The sequence below is a fragment of the Pieris rapae genome, chromosome 1, assembly GCF_905147795.1.
Source record: "Pieris rapae chromosome 1, ilPieRapa1.1, whole genome shotgun sequence".
In the NCBI taxonomy this organism is placed as follows: Eukaryota; Metazoa; Arthropoda; class Insecta; order Lepidoptera; family Pieridae; genus Pieris; species Pieris rapae.
The window spans coordinates 8055620-8075701 of record NC_059509.1 but is presented as its reverse complement, the minus strand read 5'-3'; the positions used below and the strand labels follow the sequence as shown (position 1 = coordinate 8075701).

The window sequence follows — 20082 nt, the reverse complement described above, 5'->3', positions numbered from 1 at the left end:
CTGAAAAATAAGACCATGATGTACTCACAACCTGAAATAAAGAACAATAAATACATCGTGCGTACTTTTAATAAAAATTGTAATGTGTAAAAGCCCATTTACCTTGGAGAATGTATTTAGTGTTATAGGCACATATCCCAAAGATGTTAGAGAACAAGGTTTTTGGGCCCTGTAATAAAGTAATTAACACGCTAGGTTTAAGTTTATTTCTGAGACAAGATTTAGTCAACTGTCAAGTTTTTGCATACTTCAATGCGATATTTAAAATTTTTGCAAGGTCGAGTTTCGTGAGTCAATATAAAAAAAATATTAACATTTTCTACCGAAAACAACAGTATCATGGTTCGTAAGATAGGTTCGGTTAGGTAGGTACTCGTATAAGTAGCTTGTAACCAAGGTGATTCAGTAATTTTTTACAATTTATAAACGATACTTTTTCTTCCAAATCAACAAGCAACTGTAATATCAGCGTACATCGTTTGGTTAAGGTTTACAATTCAATACCTAACCAAACTAGATAATAATTCGTTTTTTGGACAGTTTTTTAAAATAAAATATTAATATACTAACCTAACCAAACCGAACTAGATAAAAATTAGTTTTTTGGAGGCTTAGATTCGTACATACTCAGTATAATCAAATTCAAGGTACTGAATTGTAAACCCAACCCCATCGTTCGCTAGCAGAATAGCTGAAATTGATATTGCGCGTCTATCGACTCTTCTCAACTAACGTGCCTGAAAATATAACGGTACCTTGCGATGATAAAACAAATAATCCTTTTATAGCTTACGCTGAGGTTATACCATTTGTTGTTATATGCCGCTTGTGCAATATCAGCGCACTGAAACAGGAGTAAACTACAGTTTACTGGTTAACGCCCAAACCCAATAACCAATCTCCAGCCATATTTAGATAGCTGAGATAGAGATCTTAATCTAAATATTGATAAATGTGTAAGTTATCCATGGTAGGTCGGATCGGTGTATGTGGATAGACCTTTGTATGAAAATTACAGTTCAACGCTGCACATCCTCGTGATGTTGCTTAAAAATTTTACCCTCATGCGCCTAAAGAAGTTTCACTTCAAAATGCCTATGATCTAAAATTTTATATTAATTTGTAGTATTTATATAATTACCTCTTGCTTAAGCTGCTCGCTAAAGTAGCAAAATATGTATACAGGAACTAATAAAGAGAGTACACATAATACATTTTTAAAACAATCCACAACGTTGTTCGCCATCTATAATTAATTTAAAAAATTAACAAGATCATTAAAAAAAATATTCAACACACCACGTAATATTTTACTTTAGCTAGATCGCGGTGTTAGGTATTAATAATGTTTAAAATCTTTAATACTATACTAGACTTAAAATAAGATACTCGAAAACCCGTTTGCGACATGCAAGCAAACATTTTTTTTTGATATTACCTAGTCTACCTAACCTCTTCCATTATTACTAAGTCATGTAAAATACACTAATATACTTACAGTAACAGCAAATCCGCATAGGCACATAACAACAGTAACAAAAATTAAGTCTAAAAATAATATTTTATTGAAAATTTCGTCAAGTAGACCAATGTACCTGAAATAACATTAAGATTGTATTAAATTCTTGAATCATCAAAATTAGACAAAACACTCCTTAAGTGTAAAACTGCGTAACATTGTGAAAATCACTTACTCTAGAAGCTGCTGATGCTTCCGAACGAAGTTTTTTATCGAAGAGTTATCTAGTTTTACGTACGTAAGATCATCTTTCAGTATGGCAAACTCGACACTAAGAAGAGCACATAGAGTAACCATGAGGATGTCTGTTCCTATATATATGTATATAAAGCGGAGTACTGAAAAACCATATTACAAAATTATACATAAACTTGACGTGTCCAACTTTATAAAATATTTGTTTTAAACAGAATTGTTATTGCTATGTCTTCTCAATACATCACCCTGGATTATCAAATGTACATAAAATCTGTGTCAGAATTCTTATAAAGCCAAACTATAAACTTTATATTGATCCTCTTTCATAATGAGGTTTACATATAGTAAGACAAAATTGTTTTTGTCATAGAATAATAAAGGTGATTTAATAGTTAACTTTGTGTTTATTCATTAAAACTTACTTGCATACATTTCAAATACATACGCCAGCATGTACCGAAACCAATCTTTCAATGGATCAAAAGGGATTACGCAGCCATACGGCAGGATAAGATTAATGTTTTGTCCCATTGCAAGTTTACCTAGATGGATTATGAGTGGTGCAAACACATTGGTCCATACTGTTATCATGCAGCCCGTGTAATAAGCTACGACAAAATACATTTTTCATTAAATAAAAATTTAATTTCGGCTCTTAGTATAGTAAAAAAAACAAAAAAAAAAATACATAAAATTCAAAAGCGGTCAAGAAAGTTTGAGAACATAGTGAAGATCAGTCATATAATGTAAACAGCTATTATCATGAAAGTGAATATATGTCAATAATACCTTTCTGACAGAAATTTAATCTTTGGAATTGAAATTCCTTATTTCGTATTTGCCGTTCATTTAAATTGTCGATTCTCCAAGTGTCGCCTATTTTTTCTATAAGTTCAGCAATATTTGTTCTGTTCCGTAGAATTAGTATTGCTTTACATGTGGCTATAACAGTATGGTAAAATGTTTTAAAACACAAGTAGGTAAAATTAAGTATAAAGTTTCTTTAATTGCACTTTTTGACTAGATTTTACGTTAAATAACAATTCGTTGTTGAAATTACGGGTATAAATTCGAAATATTTACTAAACGCGTTTAAGCGAAAGACGAAATACTATGTAGGTATAATAGTAAAAAGTCAGTACTTTTATTTGATATAGTACAAATATTGCATAATCGGGTTGGAAGGAGTGTTTGATGATATACATACTTCTATTTACAAAAATACTTTTGAACTCAGCGGCTAAAACAAACCTTCCAAAAATAAATTACATTTAGTTGTCTCTCTGTAATTTATGTATTAACGAAATTATATTATTATAATAATTTAATGCCATAATTTTCTTTCACAAAATTGATTGCTGTTGCTGGCGCTGGTGATAGTTATGGCGGTGTCATACTAACCTTGAATTAAAAATAAAAAGGTCGAAATTTGAAAGGCCACCTCCGAAATCGGAACCTCCGCCGTAAATATTTGAATGGTATACAAACCAACACTTATAAAGAAAGCGATAATTAAAAACATCATGTAAACGATACGTATTTTCTTCCACATGGAATCGTTATTCCATATTTTTATATTGAATCGGCCTAAGATTTCAATACTTAAACGTAATGGATTTATCACGTCCTCTGGCAGTCGTTCCATAGCGAATATTTACACAAAGTATGATTGAAACATGTGTTACGTTTTATACTAGAAGAAGCAATTAAATTTTTATTAAAATGAATTTATATTCTTTATTGGAGTAACATTTGGGATCCAGTTATTTTGAAAAGTTATCTGATAACTTTAAACATCGTCATCAATATATAATGTACCTATGCATTTCTCTTAGCAAGCTGTAGTTGTTAGAGGCTAGTAGTACCAGCCTTTTTATAGTGCTTCAATTAGTCGAGCATCCTTCCTTTAGGTTGAAGGAACACCCTAGTATATTATACGATTAAAACATAAGAAACGGTGCGATAAATTCTATATATTTTGAAATAAAACTTTGTCGTATTTCAGTTTTATTAATTTGTCTTTATAGTTGATCTAAACATATTATTAGTACGGAATCAAATATATTATGCCTTGTAAAAAATTCTGAGCAAAATAAAATCACACCTGCATTTTATTTTTATTACACAGCATTTTAATTACAGTATTGATTAAAGGCTTTTCAAATTAAAGGGCTAGACTTAATTGGTATGCACATGATTTTACATAGGTGTGAGTTTTATTATAGGTGTGTTATGCAAAGATAATTACTCGTTCTTAATATAAATAAATACCGTTTTGATCATGAAATATTAGCATTTAAACTAGTATATGTGTAATATTTCCCCATGATGCACTACTCTAAACGATTTGCGCCGATATTTATACCTAACAGTTAATTACATTTTCAATCAATCATCTTTTTCAAAATCAGTTTTTTTATAGATCAAAACTCTCTGAATCTTCTTCCACATTTACCAAGGAGAGTGATTGAAGAAGTTCGGATCGTTCTTCGTTCGTCGGGGCAGGTTCAAAAACCCATCTGTTTCCTCGACGTTTATCGTTCCACAACTGAGCGGTTTTAAGGCAGTTTTTGCGGCGCATTACGACTTTGTGGAACCAGCTGCCCACTCAAGTATTTCCAAAACAAATTCCCGGAAAGAGCGTACCCATTCTTAAAGGACCGGCAACGCACTCACGAGCCCTCTGGCATTGAGAGTATCCATGGGCGGCGGTATCACTTAACATCAGGTGAGCCTTCTGCCCGTTTGCCCCCTGTTCTATAAAAAAAAACTTACATGAGAACAGTTATTTGCTAAAGATACAATTTATCACGTGGTGATGGTGGTAAAACTTCGGTAGACTTTCTTTTTCATACATTGGGATCACTTAATAGATGTGGTGTTTCATATTTGTGAGTAATTTTAACGTTTAAATTATCATTTCCAATTTGGAATACTGAAAATTTTAATGTAAAAGAAACACACACAATATCTTAATCATTTTAATGTACAGAAATTCGCTTTTGAGCATCAATAAATTTTTAATTAATTAAAATAAAAATAGAAATTGTTATAATCTGTGTAAGATGGCTGGTGTATAGTGCATCCAACCTAATGGAAGCATCTTCGACAAGTCTTATGATTGGCTGTCCCGAAAGCACCAGTGGTTACGCCTCACTGATGCGTGGGGTTCGTGCGAGTACCAACAATATCCTGATGGTTATAGCAAATAAGCCTGAATGTGCTGTTTTGAGACACTGGGTTCATATACATGCCCGTGTGCCGGGTGTCTCAAATCAACGTAGACTAATGAACTAAATGTTTTTAATAATTTTACTAACATAGTTATAAGTCTTATAAGTTTTACTATACTAACAACATATGGACTTGTTGATTGGTCTGAAATAAATGATTTTATTATTATTATTATTATTAATAAATTAACTCTTTGGCGATACTTAGGTAAAAGCTGTTCTCAAATAATATCTTAAAACAGAAATGACATTCGGACAGTACATAACTACACTAAATCAATCACAGAGTTGTGCCTATACGTACACATTCAGGCTAGGAACAATTCGTATATAAATCTACAAATCACAAACACTACAGTAAACTAAGTAACGGAACTTTTTTTGGTGATTTTTTAATTGCATTTGTTTCTTGAGAAAATAGCCATTTTGTATGTCTGCGATGGTTAAAGCAGCTAATTTAAGGAGTCGCGCGCACTTTGTCATCAAATAAAAAGTACATAAGGTAGGAATTTCTATGCGCATTCATTTGTTCGTTCAAATCTTTCTGAAAATTTAAATGTGTTTAGGGAGACGAAGCATAAATAACGTCAAATCACTTTAGTACGTTACTGTCATTATAACGCCTAAAAAGATTTTTAATTATTTTAATATTCCTTTGAAATATGTTATACGTGCTCATATTTGCGATAAAAGTATTATTATAGGTAATTTAGACAATTATAACATCAAGTAAAATAGAATTCTCCTCGCGTCGTCTAAATTAAATCTACAAGTCCGCTTCGAGCTGGATAAACCTTGTATAATTCTGAGATGACTCTATTATGACGCTGAATTTTATTATATATGTACATTATACATTGTAGAAAAGATGCGATATCACGTAAAGTGCGTATTTATACAAAAATCGTGCTCCTTATTAATAGAAACTCAAAACTGGGACATTGTTCTACAACTTCCGAATACTTTAGTCTTGGCCATTCTCTTAGTAGGCATAGAGGCAGCCTTTTGTACAAAACACATATCGAGCTCTTATCTCTCTGGGCTGAAAATTCACTAAAGCTTAGAAAAAGCTCACTTATTTATTATGCAACTGCCAAGACAAGCAGTTTCTCAGCGTACGAGTAATGTTAAATGCTTACATACACGTAGTTAAAAAACATGTCATAAAATCAATACTCTAAATTTATTACTAACATTAAAATTGTCCTATTGAATTACAATCTGTAGATAACAGACGACATGCAATTAACACAAGCTAACATAAGTATATAATACTAAGGCAATGACATAATATTATTAAATAACCCAATTTACCAAAGTTGCCACAACGTACGTTTTAAACCGCCATAGATAGATTTAAAAAGCTTGAAAATACAATAAACATACTTAAACTATAAATGCTCAAAGCTAAATTATTCTATCATTCATTCTCATATGATCATGGTCTTACTTTAATAATACTGACGATCACAGTCATATAATTTATCAGCGAAATTATGTTATCTGCACTTTATTACCTTATTGCTAAACTTTGAGTCACAATGAAAGCTATAGTCTGAATTGTCAAACTTCATAGATATAAAAGAAATAGGTTAACTTTTGAAAGAGGAATTCTCCACATATTACGTAAAATTGGAAATAGATTTCGAATCGAATAGAGATTGTTTGAACGTCAGTCGTCATCTGTCAAATGTCACTTTAGGTACGGTTTGCAATGAAAACGTTTTGTTTTGGTTTAATTAAACTAAATAAAAGTTATTCCTTAGCCTATATAAGCAGATATGACACCTCAATGAGGCATGTGTTATCTGAATCCTAATTAGAAATGCTACCTATGTATTATTATGTGCAATTAGGGTCACCTTTGCTAGTGTAATTGAAATTTGGGTAGTCCATTGACCTATGAAAACCAGTCTAATCCCGTTTAATTGACCCTCAGTGTGTAGGCAGAGTGAACTTGTCGAGATGTGAGCCCGACGGTCGAAGTTTCGCAGCTAACTTCATGCGTAATATTGCGAGAACGGTGGCGATAGCGTGAGCAAACACCATCACTACCGCACATAGGGCGACGAAACCGAACGCTGAACCTTTAAAAATAATATTTTGTAAGCTTATGTATATACAGTTAAAAAAAGAATAGATATTGAGAAAGTACAAATAAATAACAGTTGCCAGTATCAATGAGAAAAAATATAACAAAATAAATACATCTAATTATGAAGACCTGTGTACATTATTTGGATGTCTAGATGATAAGTAAGGCTGTTTATGTGAGGTATTTGAGGATGTGCTCGTGAGACCAGTGGTATGTGTGTGTTGGCTCTTAATTTGGCTTTAGAAAAAAATGATTTAAGTAAAACTTTAACAGTAAGATATATTTAATTACTAATGATAATAAGGGTCTTGACTCGGATTGCATATGTATTTTTTAATGTGATAGAGAGTAGATATAAAGAATGTAGAGCAGTGTTGGCCTAGGGGCTTTAGTTTGCGTCTCTCATCCCTGAGGTCGTAGGTATGATCCCCAGCTGTGAACCAATGGACTATATTTCTATGTGCGCATTTATTCGCTCGAACGGTGAAGGAAAACATCGTGAGGAAACCGGCTTGCCTAAGACCCAAAAAGTCGACAACGTGTCAGGCACAGGAGGCTGATCACCTACTTGCCTCTTAGATTAATAAATGATCATGAAACAGATACATAAATCCGAGGCCCAGAAATGTGATAATACATAAATAGGTTGTGCCACTGATCATTTTAAATAAAGTGATGTCATATACCAAAATCGTTCCTTTTTATTTTAGTTTATGTAATTGTAGCTTACACTTACCAGGTTTGTTCCAATCTAATGCAGGGTAGATGGCCGGGAGACCAACTCTATCCGTTCCCCCTACAGCCCAATAGAAGGCGCTGAATATCCCATACATAAGACCTGCGCCGGCGCCGAACAAAGCGTGCATAGCCTGTATCGGATGGGCAGTCACAGCCAATTCTAGCAACATCGCTAGTGAGTTACAGCCGTGTACTAAGATATTCAATGCGTTGACCTCGTGCATTTCTAAAAAAAATTATTTGTGAGCTTGGCTAAATAGTATAAGTGTTTAGAAAAGTCAAATCTGCATCAGTGGCACTAAATTTTAATTATGATGTAAACTTTTATTCTATATGTATTTATTTTTCAACAAATTAAAAAACTTCACAAAAAATTTAAACTGGAATGTTGTATTGAAATGAGTAACTGTTTTTCGACTTCTTCTATACAATGTCGTCTCGGGATTCGTGTGCCGCTATATCACAGGCTACTCCAATGCATGGATTTGGTTAGCTGTTCTGAGAACTTGCTCATGTCATTTTCACCCGAGTATATCATATCTCTACATATTTCATATTTAATTTTATAAGCGTTTGATTGACCTCTTTTTAACACGTGTTTTGTTAAAAAAGTGTGTGTGTCAGAAGTGAAACTTCTTTATAAATAAATTATTACTATGGAAGATGGTGATCATGTACCAGTATATGATCACTCCATGTATTTGTAAATCTATATTCAGACTGTTTACACACTATATAAGTGCTAATTATAATATATAATATAATAATGAATCAAAATTCTGCGTTTACTTCCCAAGACGTTACGCGAAAGAATTACCATCTAAAGTTCTAACATGTAACTACTAAACGAATACATCAACCAATTGTCTACCAACTCTCTTCCTATTCTTCAACAAAAACGACGAAAACTTTTACCCTCATGTGCCTAACGAAGTTTCACTTCAATAAAATTAAATCAAAGCGTTCAGGTTCACTTACTCGGATCATGGACTAATGTCCAATAAACAAGTGTTATAACGAACGCGAGGTCCGTGGCAATATTATGCATCAGCCAGTATAAACGGCACAGGAATGGTGTCTTCTGACGACGTGGTAATGGAATCTCTTCGTCATCACAAGCTAGAAAAATAATGGAACTTATTATATAAATGTAAAACAGTTTTAGTGACTATATTCTCGGGTATAGCAGTGAGGTCGATTCCTTGGACATATATTCGCCTCCGTGGGCACAAACAACTCGTGTAAAGCGAGAAGGCCCTAGGTTCAGACCCCAGCTGAGGAAAAAAGCTTTACCGCAGGGCAGCAGAGCTTTTTTGCCACCCCTGTGGGAAGTGTAAACATTTTACCTCTTTAAAATAAGTTCGTCTCTGTAGGCTCAAATAAATATATATGTCCATACAGAAAAATTATAAATGAAAAAAGATATGAATTTGTCTGAAAAAGATAAAATTACCCATACTCTACTGTTTTTATATCCTTTTTTTAATAATATTTATTTTAATACATCTATTGGAATTAAATGATAGATTAACCACTAATAACAAATTTAAATTATTTTTTAAATTATTATAAAAGCTTATATTTATAATAAATATTCCCTTATATTACATAAATTGATTTTTTTGAAACAAGCGCGTTGAAGTTATAATATTATAGACCAAAGTAGAAAAATAGGGACCCAAATAAAACCTACATGCATTCTACGATACCAATTGATATTTGTTAGCAATATCGACGTCAATAACAGGAATGAGGAACCAATAAGGATAATAATTGCTAACGTCCCACTCGACCAGTTTAATTGACGCGAAATTGTATCAATCAAATGCGTCACACGAACATATTGCTCGCCCCATGCAAGCATACAACAGAGGAGATTATGAGGAAGTCAATACAATTACTCATGAACTGAGGAGAGAGGAAGAATTATATGACATTTTAAAATATGATAATATTTGATTTGAAACTATATATATGTGCAGTTTTCTATTTATAGGCATTATTGCAGAACATTCAGAATATCGGATAGGCTCTGATTTATCTATTAGTATACCTATAGTGCATTTAGCGATTCAATTGTGACAGGCGGCAAAATTACAGCGAACAAAATGGATATTAGCAGGACTAAAATATTTCATACAAAATATATTGTCGCAGGTGCTAGGCGTTTATCTAAAACATTGCTAACTTCATGGTAACAGTTCTTACGTATAAGTATAATGTTTGAATTAATCTCATGCTATTGCACAAGATTAAAGTATCGTCTCATGGTCACGATTTAGATGAATGAAACACGTGCTTGACCATACGAGATAATCAAGTATCTCAATAGCAATGACACGCGACAGTGCAATGTGAATTAATTGATGTAAAGATGCCTCCCGCAGAAATTCTTTGAAATAATTAGATGAAATCACGCGAGGCTCTTGACATTGCATTTCGGAGACGTATATAAATTGTCTCAATGATAAGAAACTATTTCTAATCAGCGCCAAAGCGGGGATAGTTCTTAATTTGATTAAGTTTTAATGTGGTAGAGCAGAATTTCATTTGTGGAAAGATGTTCAAAATTTTCTGTTGTCGTTATTTAATTCCGTTTTATTATTGTTTTTATTTACATATGTATATATTGCATTACGTGAAGATATAAACAGTTCGAAGGAGCAATATTTTATTTGTTTTTTTTTAATAATAGGGCGGCAATCGAGCCTGCGGGACGCCCAAAATGTCAGTAATCGCAGCCCGTAAACACCCATGTACAGTGGTTGCGTTGCCGGCCTTTGAGGGAGGAGTACGAAGACCCCACTGGGAGTCGACTCCACAGTTTGCTAGTTCGCAAAAGAAAATACCTTGTGAAACGGACTGTGGAAGATTTCCCGCCATCAAAGTGATGTTGGTGAAATTTAGAATTCATACGGCTCATACAGTGCTGAAACGAGGCAGGAGGGGCATCGTTGTATAATCTCTATTAATACTTACGTATGCAATAGGTTTTCTGATTCTTGTACTTATAAACAACAGCTAAAGCTAAGGCTGCCTGTAGGACAATGAGGATGTATCCCCAGTTAGTGAAGTAAATGAACCACTTGAAGTAATTCAGCTCCACTTTTGGCCCATCATAGAGAGCAGGAAGTCTTTGACACGAGAAACTTGTTATGCCAATTGATAATGCTGACAGGAAAAATAACCATCTGAAAATAGAAAATATTTTTTTTTTTTTATAGAACAGGGGGCAAACGGGCAGGAGGCTCACCTGATGTTAAGTGATACCGCCGCCCATGGACACCCTGAATGCCAGAGGGCTCGCGAGTGCGTTGCCGGCCTTTTAAGAATTGGTACGCTCTTTTCTTGAAGGACCCTAAGTCGAATTGGTTCGGAAATACTTCAGTTGGCTTAGGACATTGAATTTACTAAGGTATGTTTACATTGTTCGCAAAAATTAATGTCTCATTGTTACTACTACTACCTAAGTATTCCTCAGCAACGCCTAAATAAAAATATGGAGGTACGTCAAAGAGCAGTTAAGAGAAGCTTACTAAATGTAAAGAAAAGAGATAACCGTAAAAATACTTACATAAGGAAAATAACAAGGATAGAGAACGTTAAAAATAACATTCGGAAGGACCAGTGGTTACAAACAGGACATCATTGCGAGGAGTTGAGAACATATGTAACATTATATTGAGTTAGAATCTACCCAAAAATTAAATGGACTTAATTTTGTGTTGGTTTTTTTATTAAATTTTTGCGCAACCTATATATTTACCTACTAAAAACATTTATTTCATGATTTTTTTTTGTATCCTACAATCACTTGTAATCTAAAGATTTTAGTTCTACTACATTTTCATGCCACTTCAATCAAATATATTAAAACTTACCTATAGACAATATATGAGGTTGTTGGTCTATGTCCAGTCTGCCACTGGGAACAGGCAAAATGATGTGACGGTGTGTGATCGAGAGTCAGACCACGTCTGCCGGCTTGCCAAATTCTCCCCAGCATCGCGGGTTTGCAAACTTTTTTTAATGCTGGAAATTTTAAATACATACATGATAATAATTTACCGATATACTAGAGAATATATGGTTTGGAGAGACATGTATATTTTGTAGTAAACTGCGTAGGTAATAATATTGTTTTTACTTACAAATTTATAAGACCCATAAGCTGAGTTGGATCTTAATTATATTTTATGTTTTATTACAAAAATTGTTATCAAAAACTGAATGTCCAGTTGTGGATACAAGGATTTCTGTATCTCATTTGTTAAATCCACAGCTACCTAGTACGATGTAACTAATATTAAACAATAACTAAGACCTAGAGTAATTAAACAATTTTAGATATAATCGTGGATACAAAGTCATTTTTAAGAAAATATTTTTTCTTAATAAATCTCATAAAGAATGTGAAGCGAATGACTGAATGACGAATGAGAATCAATAGGACCGTTGAGTTTTGTACAAATATGACGTAGTGACGCGATAGTAGATGAGTGCACTCTTTGAATAAAATACATGTCATTTAATTTGATTATTTTATTTGTAATCTGATTCTTTGATTATTATATATGTAAAATTAAAAGCATTTAATGTATATCTAGTTTTTGGACGTTCATAAGTGTAGGTACATTGTGTTACTATATGAATAAATGATTCTTGACTTTGATTCAATTAATATTATTTCTTAGTTCTAAGTTAACTTGTAAATATTTATAAGTAATCATAACAAAAAAATATATAATATTTAAAATTTAACATACACAGTAATAATAAAAATAATCACGAATTAATAAAAAGAAAACTAAAACAAGTTTTAAAAGTTTAGTCCCTGTGGGTACCTTAAACGCTGGCAGCATTTACTCGCTGTATTTCAATACATATCTATTCGCAATACATAAATTATTCAATAGTAAATTATTTCTAATCAGCGTGAAAATAGAAATAGAAATAGTTAGACTCGCCAATTAATGTAATTTTTCATTATAAATTCCATAAAAGCTTATCAATTGCGTTATGCAGTGCAAAATATTTTATCTAGCATATTATTTATTAGTAAAAATTAATAGTGAGACTAGGAAATAATATTAAATGACATGGAGGTGGTTTCAATAGATATAGCATTGGCGGGCGGATGCACATATTGCACTACAAAGGACCAATCGTACACGCCAATTGTATGTTATTGTTAGCCTGTTCTTTAATGGCACTTTTTTTATAAGATTAAAAGTATAGTTGCCATACATTTAAAAGGAAGATATAGAATTTCATTGCTTTATCAAATCAGTCGTAATTGGGCAATACATTTCGTTGTTGAGTTACTGGTTCCTTTGATTAATGATTATAGATTATGTACCGCAAAAGGATTTTCTTTATTATAATACAAGTAAGAAGAAATTTAAGGCTACCCATCTTCTATTTTTGTATTCACAATTTTATTGCATAATTAAAGCATAATCATAACTTACGTCGGATTGAAATGTAAATTTTCATTATGATGGAGTTATTTGGTTTACGCTGCTGTTCACCGCGAAACTTAAATGACATTTGACCAATGCTACGTCAAATTTTTTTTTTCTATTATATATTGATCTGTTATTTGATTTAATATTTTTAAGCTTAAGCAAAAGCTTAACTAATGTTCTGAATTCAAGTTGATGCTACGTAATATCCGATCGCTCTTTAAATATTTTGTGGAAATGTATCTATAATGAACAACGAGGGCGGGTAATTGTTCCACAAGTGTAGTTGATTGATGTTCTAGACAGTTCAAGTGGTCTCCGATGGTCGACTAATTAAGGCTTGCTACTACGGGGATGTTACAGGCCACCTGCATCTATGCTGTTGAGAATTATTAATTTAACAATCGTACTGTTGACCTAATTAAGCTGATTATAGCTGATTTTACTGGGTATAAGTGTTTTATTCATCATTTAAAGAACTAAGTGAATTATGGTTACATTATTTGATTATAAACAAAGAGGTTTAATTCTGAAAATTTTAAAAGTCTTGTTGCATGAATTTCCTAACCAAATTTATCGTGTTACTGATCACACACACCCATTCAGAGTAACTTAAGGAGTAGAAACCTTAATATTAGGCGTGACTCGCTCTAGTTATGCTGTTTCTTCACGTTTACGTCAAAATTTCAGAAACATTTTTTTAGAATTTTGTCTATTCTTGGAAAGATTAAATGACTGTCCAGTTCGATGCATGGACAACAGCTAGTGTATAAATTCAATACTTCCGATGTGTTTAAAGAGATTTGTAGATATGGTTTCTATCAAGGATTCCAAGAGTGACATATCCGAGTTCATAAGCGGATTTAGGATTACGAGTAATCGTTTCATAAAGGAGTGGCATATATGCTGTGTTTTTGTTATCTAGGCTTTGATATGCCAGTATCAGTTAAATTATTAAGGTATAAACAATGATATCCTTTATACGGTATGTATTTTTAGTCTAGTTATTTTTTTTTTGTTAATTAGAATCAAACAATTCGCTGTAAAACTGCAGATTTATTTCTAAACAACAACAAAAACTAATTAAATTACGAAATAGCACATTAGTAAAATTTCTCGTTATTCCTTCTTATCGCATACATAATTTTGATTATATTGCAAATAAAATCAACTATACAATGATTTACACAGCACATGTTTACAAATAAAAAAATGTTTACAGTTGTAGCAACATGACAATGCTCGTTCAACTGAGCTATTTTTCACACATCACAAAAATATGTTTTACACAAAATAGACCCATAGAATTCTCCTTGAACCAGATCATTAATTTAATCGAAAATTAATGTCTCAATTGTAATGACCGTGATGGTATCGTGCCGAGTGCAGTTTTAAATGTTAGATAAAATGATAAGAATATTTTATAGTTATTTTGATAATATGTATTTATAGATTTAATTATAAATACATATGTCTCTAATGTCTCTCTTATATAACAACGTCCTAACATTCATATCAATTAAAAATATCGATAACAGCACCATAAATAGTAAATACATAGGCTTTTGACGGAAAATTAAAGTAATATATCTATGGTTAAATCAGCATGCTACAGACCAAAACAGTACATATGTAATATTTAAAATACGCAGGACTTACATAGATCAAATTTCGGAAGCCTCATCTTTCTCGAAACTCGCCTGACACGTGTACATGTAAACGAAGTCGTGATGAAGTAGCACTTTTATTGAATTTAATACGGAGCCTCAGATTTCCAAGTAATGTTTTGACACGAACAATACATTAGTGTTTGGTACAGAGCGCATGCGCGGGCCGGCAGCCACTGCGGCGCGACGCGAACTCCCGATGTCAATATCACTAATAATTTATAACCCCACACTGGCCAGTATTTGGAGCACGCTACAAATAAAAAATAGCCTTTAACGGTTCAAATCTGTCCCAATAATAGGAACAAATGTTTTTGTAATTTGGAATACTTGACCCGACCGCGAATTGACGGAGAATCACAATTGAAATATTTGTATCGGTATTTTAAAATGATCTAGATTCTAGACCTATCATATTTTTTGAACTGAATTTTTTGAATGATTCAAACAAAGAAAATACAGATAATTATGACATGATTTGTTATTTATTAAGACGATTACTTTATATTAGGGATATTAATCGCACAAAATGAAATATTTAAATAAATATGATTTGTGTTTGCATACAAATGCATACAATGCATTTCACCAAATCAAAAAAGGCAAATCTGACGTAACACGTATGAAATATAGGTAAATGGCGCCAAAATACATGATATGACATTTTTTACAGCGCATGTGCGAACGCGGGAGCCGCCATAGATAAACGAACATATATAAGAAATTACTCCCAAAGAGTCGACTCTACTAGAAAATAACCTTCATGATGTTTATGTATCTTTTCTGACGATAACGTTTTGGATTTTATGCGATATGCCTTACGTCATATATTAGTATATAAACCTATATGTATATTGTGTTTTCAAAGTATTTAAGGATTCGTTTCAAAGCGGATCATCACAACACTTCACTTTTGCGAATCTTATATAAGGGACTCTGCACTGAGGTTTTGGAATTCCCTATCCGTTTAGCTCGCACTATCGTCATTTCAATATTTTTAAAAGCATTACTTGTCTATGTAATATAAGAAATATTATTCCTTCTGTAAATTTTCGTGATTTATACTTTAATTTTAGATAAAGACGCCTGTTGCTTGTTATACAATATCAATGTAAAGAGGTTTTTAAGGTAAAAAGTTTACTATATTGCTTAAAAAAATCTGAGTAGAAAACGCCTGTGACTGGTCACTGGTGCAATGTTGCATATGTAATAGTGGAACTGCCTTTGCAAAGTAATTGTCGATGGTGGTATAAGACCACTCCACCTTTTTATCTGCTTTCAATAAATATATAAGGAATGTTTTAGTTAGAAGTTAAAATGAATATAAAAATGGGATTTTTGTAGTTAAGATTACTGCATAATCATAGAAATTTCGTAATCTAGACTGACTCTGTATTATCGTAATTTGTAATCTTGTTAAATAGCCAGCCTTGTAAAACACTGTCCATGTAACTTTTGCAAAGTTATAATTATATTTATTTATAACGGTCATTTAATGTTGTGGCAATCTGTCAATAAAGAATACAATAAATTTTACTGATAAATTCGCGACGACAGATAATATTCAAATTCTTACAAACATTTTAAAAATTGGATTTCGATAGCATTTGTACACGTATGATTTAAATTATTGTTACGTGAAATGAAATATAAGGTGATATTTTAAAAACATTTGCCTTAAGTCAATGCTTGGCCATCTAAACAAGGTTTAAAAATATTTTTTTTAAATTGGAGTGGAAATTTATTTCCGGTACAAAAAAATACGAATCATAATTTGTAATGTCAGTCTATGTATTTTAATAATATATATAAACTTTTTCTTATTAAAATATATATCGATTTATCTCAATGGCATCTAAGTCCAATCTAACAGTGTTTATTGTTATTTATTTATTATATAATATATAGTATTTAATACTATATATAATATATGTATTATATAATATATAGTATTAAATAGTTACCTGGATAGCTTGCTTCTGTTGGAACCAATACACTACCAATACACTGTGCTTACACATTTTAAGAAACCATAAATAATATAATATACTTTTTGATTACTTTAGAACAATTTTTTTTTCAGTAGAACATCTATATTTTTTAAATTAATAATATTCCCGCGTTTTACAGCCCGTGTAAGCCATAGACTACGTTTAGTAACAAGAGGTAACTGACGTATAAAACGCTCACAATACCGCCTAACCGTCTGCCGGTGACGAAGCACGCTAATTTATTGTTGAGAACCCGCCTCCCTACTAAACAATTGCTTGAACACAAATACGTCAATACTGTCTGTTAGTTTTTACATGTAATTTTCATAGAAATCAAAATTATTGTTTTTTTTATATTAATAGCAATACAAGCATGGGACTGACATGTGAGGATTATTTGCTTTTATACATTTACCCGTTAAGGCATGGAACATATTATTTATCGATAATTTATTTATTAGAGGATAAAATACGAAGAATGTGTTTCTCAGAAGGATAACCAACGTTAATTTACTATTAATAATGTAAAGCAGGAATATGATAATATACTAAATTGTCATATTATCGTTTCGAGGATAAATAATATAAAAATGTCCGGTAAGCGGGATACCCCAGTAATGGTAATAGTATTTTTGTTTCCGCTTTAGATTACCAAATAAGTATATAAAAATTTCGAGTAAACCCGCGTGGTTTCTTGTGTTCTTTTGTCCTTATACCTGTATAGGCGCCGAACCAGGTGCACCCCCGCCCCCGAATCACACCACGTGGCGTGGTCTTTAGTGGGTTTCCTGCAAATATTCAATACCACGTGGTCTGGGTCGATGTAGTGAAGGCACTTTTGATTAAAAGGTATATTGTACATTTTATCATATTGTAGCCACTACTTAGAGTGCGATACAAAGGTATTTAGATGTAGTGTGCTAAGGTATTAGCACTCTGACCTGTGAAATAAATATAATTAATGTCTCAGTTTTGTCTATAAGAACTCAAAACGATCGAAATATAATCGAAAATATTAAATACAGCTGTATTGCTGTCTATAATATAATGAAAATAAAAAAAGCTTAAAAATGTTCTCTTGCCGATATTTTACGTAAGGCGTTTATTTCACTTAATTGTTTATTATGAATTATAACATTAGGAATTTGTCTAAAATAAAAAAGGTCGTGACTTTGTCGGATCTCCTAGATTACAATTCAGTATAATGAAAGTACTTATTTTTTTTATTGGATTTTTAGGTGGTAACTGGACTATCAACAAAAAATTGTTGCCAATGATTCACAACGTTTAATTGGCTTCTAAACACAGCGGCAAGTCGCCGCGAATTGATTTTTGTAAATTAATTTATTACATGACCATGGACAGCGCATTGATCATAGCCAGTGTTATCATAAATAATAGAAATATTCCATTCTATAATAACGTTGTTTGGTCAATCTAACTTTTAAAATGAAATGTAATAAATATCTCAAATTTACGCAAAACGGACCAAATTTGAGTCTAGTTGCGGAAATTGAGCCCACCTACCATACCATATCTCAAATTAAATAATAACTCTTATGAGGATAAAAGGCACTTTTATATTTGATTTTTTCTCATTTTTTTACCAAAAGGCGCACCACTTTCATAGTTAATGGCATCTTTTTTTAAATAATAATAAATGTTCTATTGAATCTTGAATAAATAATGTAATTACCATTTAATGTGATACTTTGATTACCAAACTATTGTAGGTATAGTATGTAGTATATAATAATTACAGAAAGGAAAATTAAATTAAAAGATATATGAACTAATTGACCAGTACTACTATCTCTATCTAATAGTAAGAAAATAATAATAAATCCACAGTATCATTTGCGATGATATGAGATTACAAGAGCAAATGAAAGGATTGTTGGGCCATATAAGGGATTTTACTTTAAGTACCTAGTTCTAGAAAAAAGTATTAGGTATTTGAGTTTTAAATGAACAAAAATAATACAGTGGCGCTGCATCCAATTTTTTTAAATGTTATGTGTACTGTAATAGTGCAATACTCGAGTGATATTATATAAATTATTGTCTAACAGTTAAATTCCTGTCAATTTCCTTGTAATTTGAAAATAAAAAACAATAAAATGTGGCTACACTATTTTATCTATTTATACCGCCTCCGTTATCATGAATTATGTTAAAATATAATACGGTAGAACTAAGGAGGTAAACTCAGGTAGAGTTAAAACCCGGGCGAAATACTAGTACTTTCAGGTCTATAGACAATTTACAATATAAATCTAGACGCACACATCGTAATTTTGATGGAGCCGTTAATAAATTTCATCTTCTTGGTATTTTTTTGTTACGATGACCAATTATAGCAAATATATTGGATATATGAAGTCACGTGCCTATCCCATTCAACATGTGATGTTAAGGAGGCTCTATTGGGCGGTGAAGTGACCACTTGACCCAAAATCTGTGCAACCCTTTTAGTATTGTTCGTGTTCCGGAAATTCTAATACCCAATTTTAGTGTATTAGGGTATTTACGTTATATACTGTGTTTATAGTCGGTTTCCTTATTAAAAAATGCTACAGTCAATACATACAGTCCTTCATTGGAATATCAGAACGAATTGCACAACTAAATATCAACTTGCCTGGGTATGCAACTGTGTCAATAATTCAAGTATATGCACCGACAGAGCTGACACCAAAAGACATAAAGGATAATTTCTACGAAGACCTGGACAGGACTCTGGCAGATGCACACAAGGCAATCATACTGATGGGAGATTTCAATGGCCAGATTGGTAAAAGATTAACAAACGAAAATAACATACTAGGCCAATTCAGCACAGGAAAAAGAAATGATAACGGACAAAGACTAATACACCTGGCACAGGCACATAACCTTAGGATATTAAATAGTTTATATAAGAAAAAACAAAAATAAAAAATGGACCTGGATTTCTCCAGACGGGAACGTGAAAAATGAGATCGATTTCATATTGTCAAATAAACCTAAATTCTTCAAGGATATAACCACAATTAATAAGTTCAACTTTAACACAAATCATCGTATGGTAAGAGGAGCCATTTACCTAAATGAGATAAAAAAGAGGAGACAGTATACTAAGAAAAGAATTACACCAAGTCAAATCCCTCTCACCGTCCCAGAAAACTTGTTGACAA

General features: G+C 32.2%; 2 protein-coding genes across 2 annotated transcripts; both read right to left on the bottom strand.

Moving 5' to 3' along the window:
• Positions 1–1458: 1458 nt before the first annotated feature.
• On the bottom strand, positions 1459–2291 carry LOC123689280 (odorant receptor 13a-like). Its single transcript, XM_045628675.1, has 3 exons — positions 2140–2291; positions 1695–1857; positions 1459–1595 (listed from the first exon to the last, which is right to left on the bottom strand). The coding sequence occupies exons 1-3, from the start codon at positions 2246–2248 to the stop codon at positions 1472–1474; spliced, it is 396 nt and encodes a 131-aa protein (XP_045484631.1). The 5' UTR covers positions 2249–2291; the 3' UTR covers positions 1459–1471.
• Positions 2292–5133: 2842 nt separating this feature from the next.
• Positions 5134–15258, bottom strand: LOC111003903 (protein rolling stone). Its single transcript, XM_045628663.1, has 6 exons — positions 14908–15258; positions 11665–11815; positions 10763–10974; positions 8762–8902; positions 7782–8009; positions 5134–7037 (listed from the first exon to the last, which is right to left on the bottom strand). Exons 1-6 carry the CDS (start codon positions 14930–14932, stop codon positions 6886–6888), a joined length of 909 nt encoding a protein of 302 aa, XP_045484619.1. The 5' UTR covers positions 14933–15258; the 3' UTR covers positions 5134–6885.
• Positions 15259–20082: the final 4824 nt, after the last annotated feature.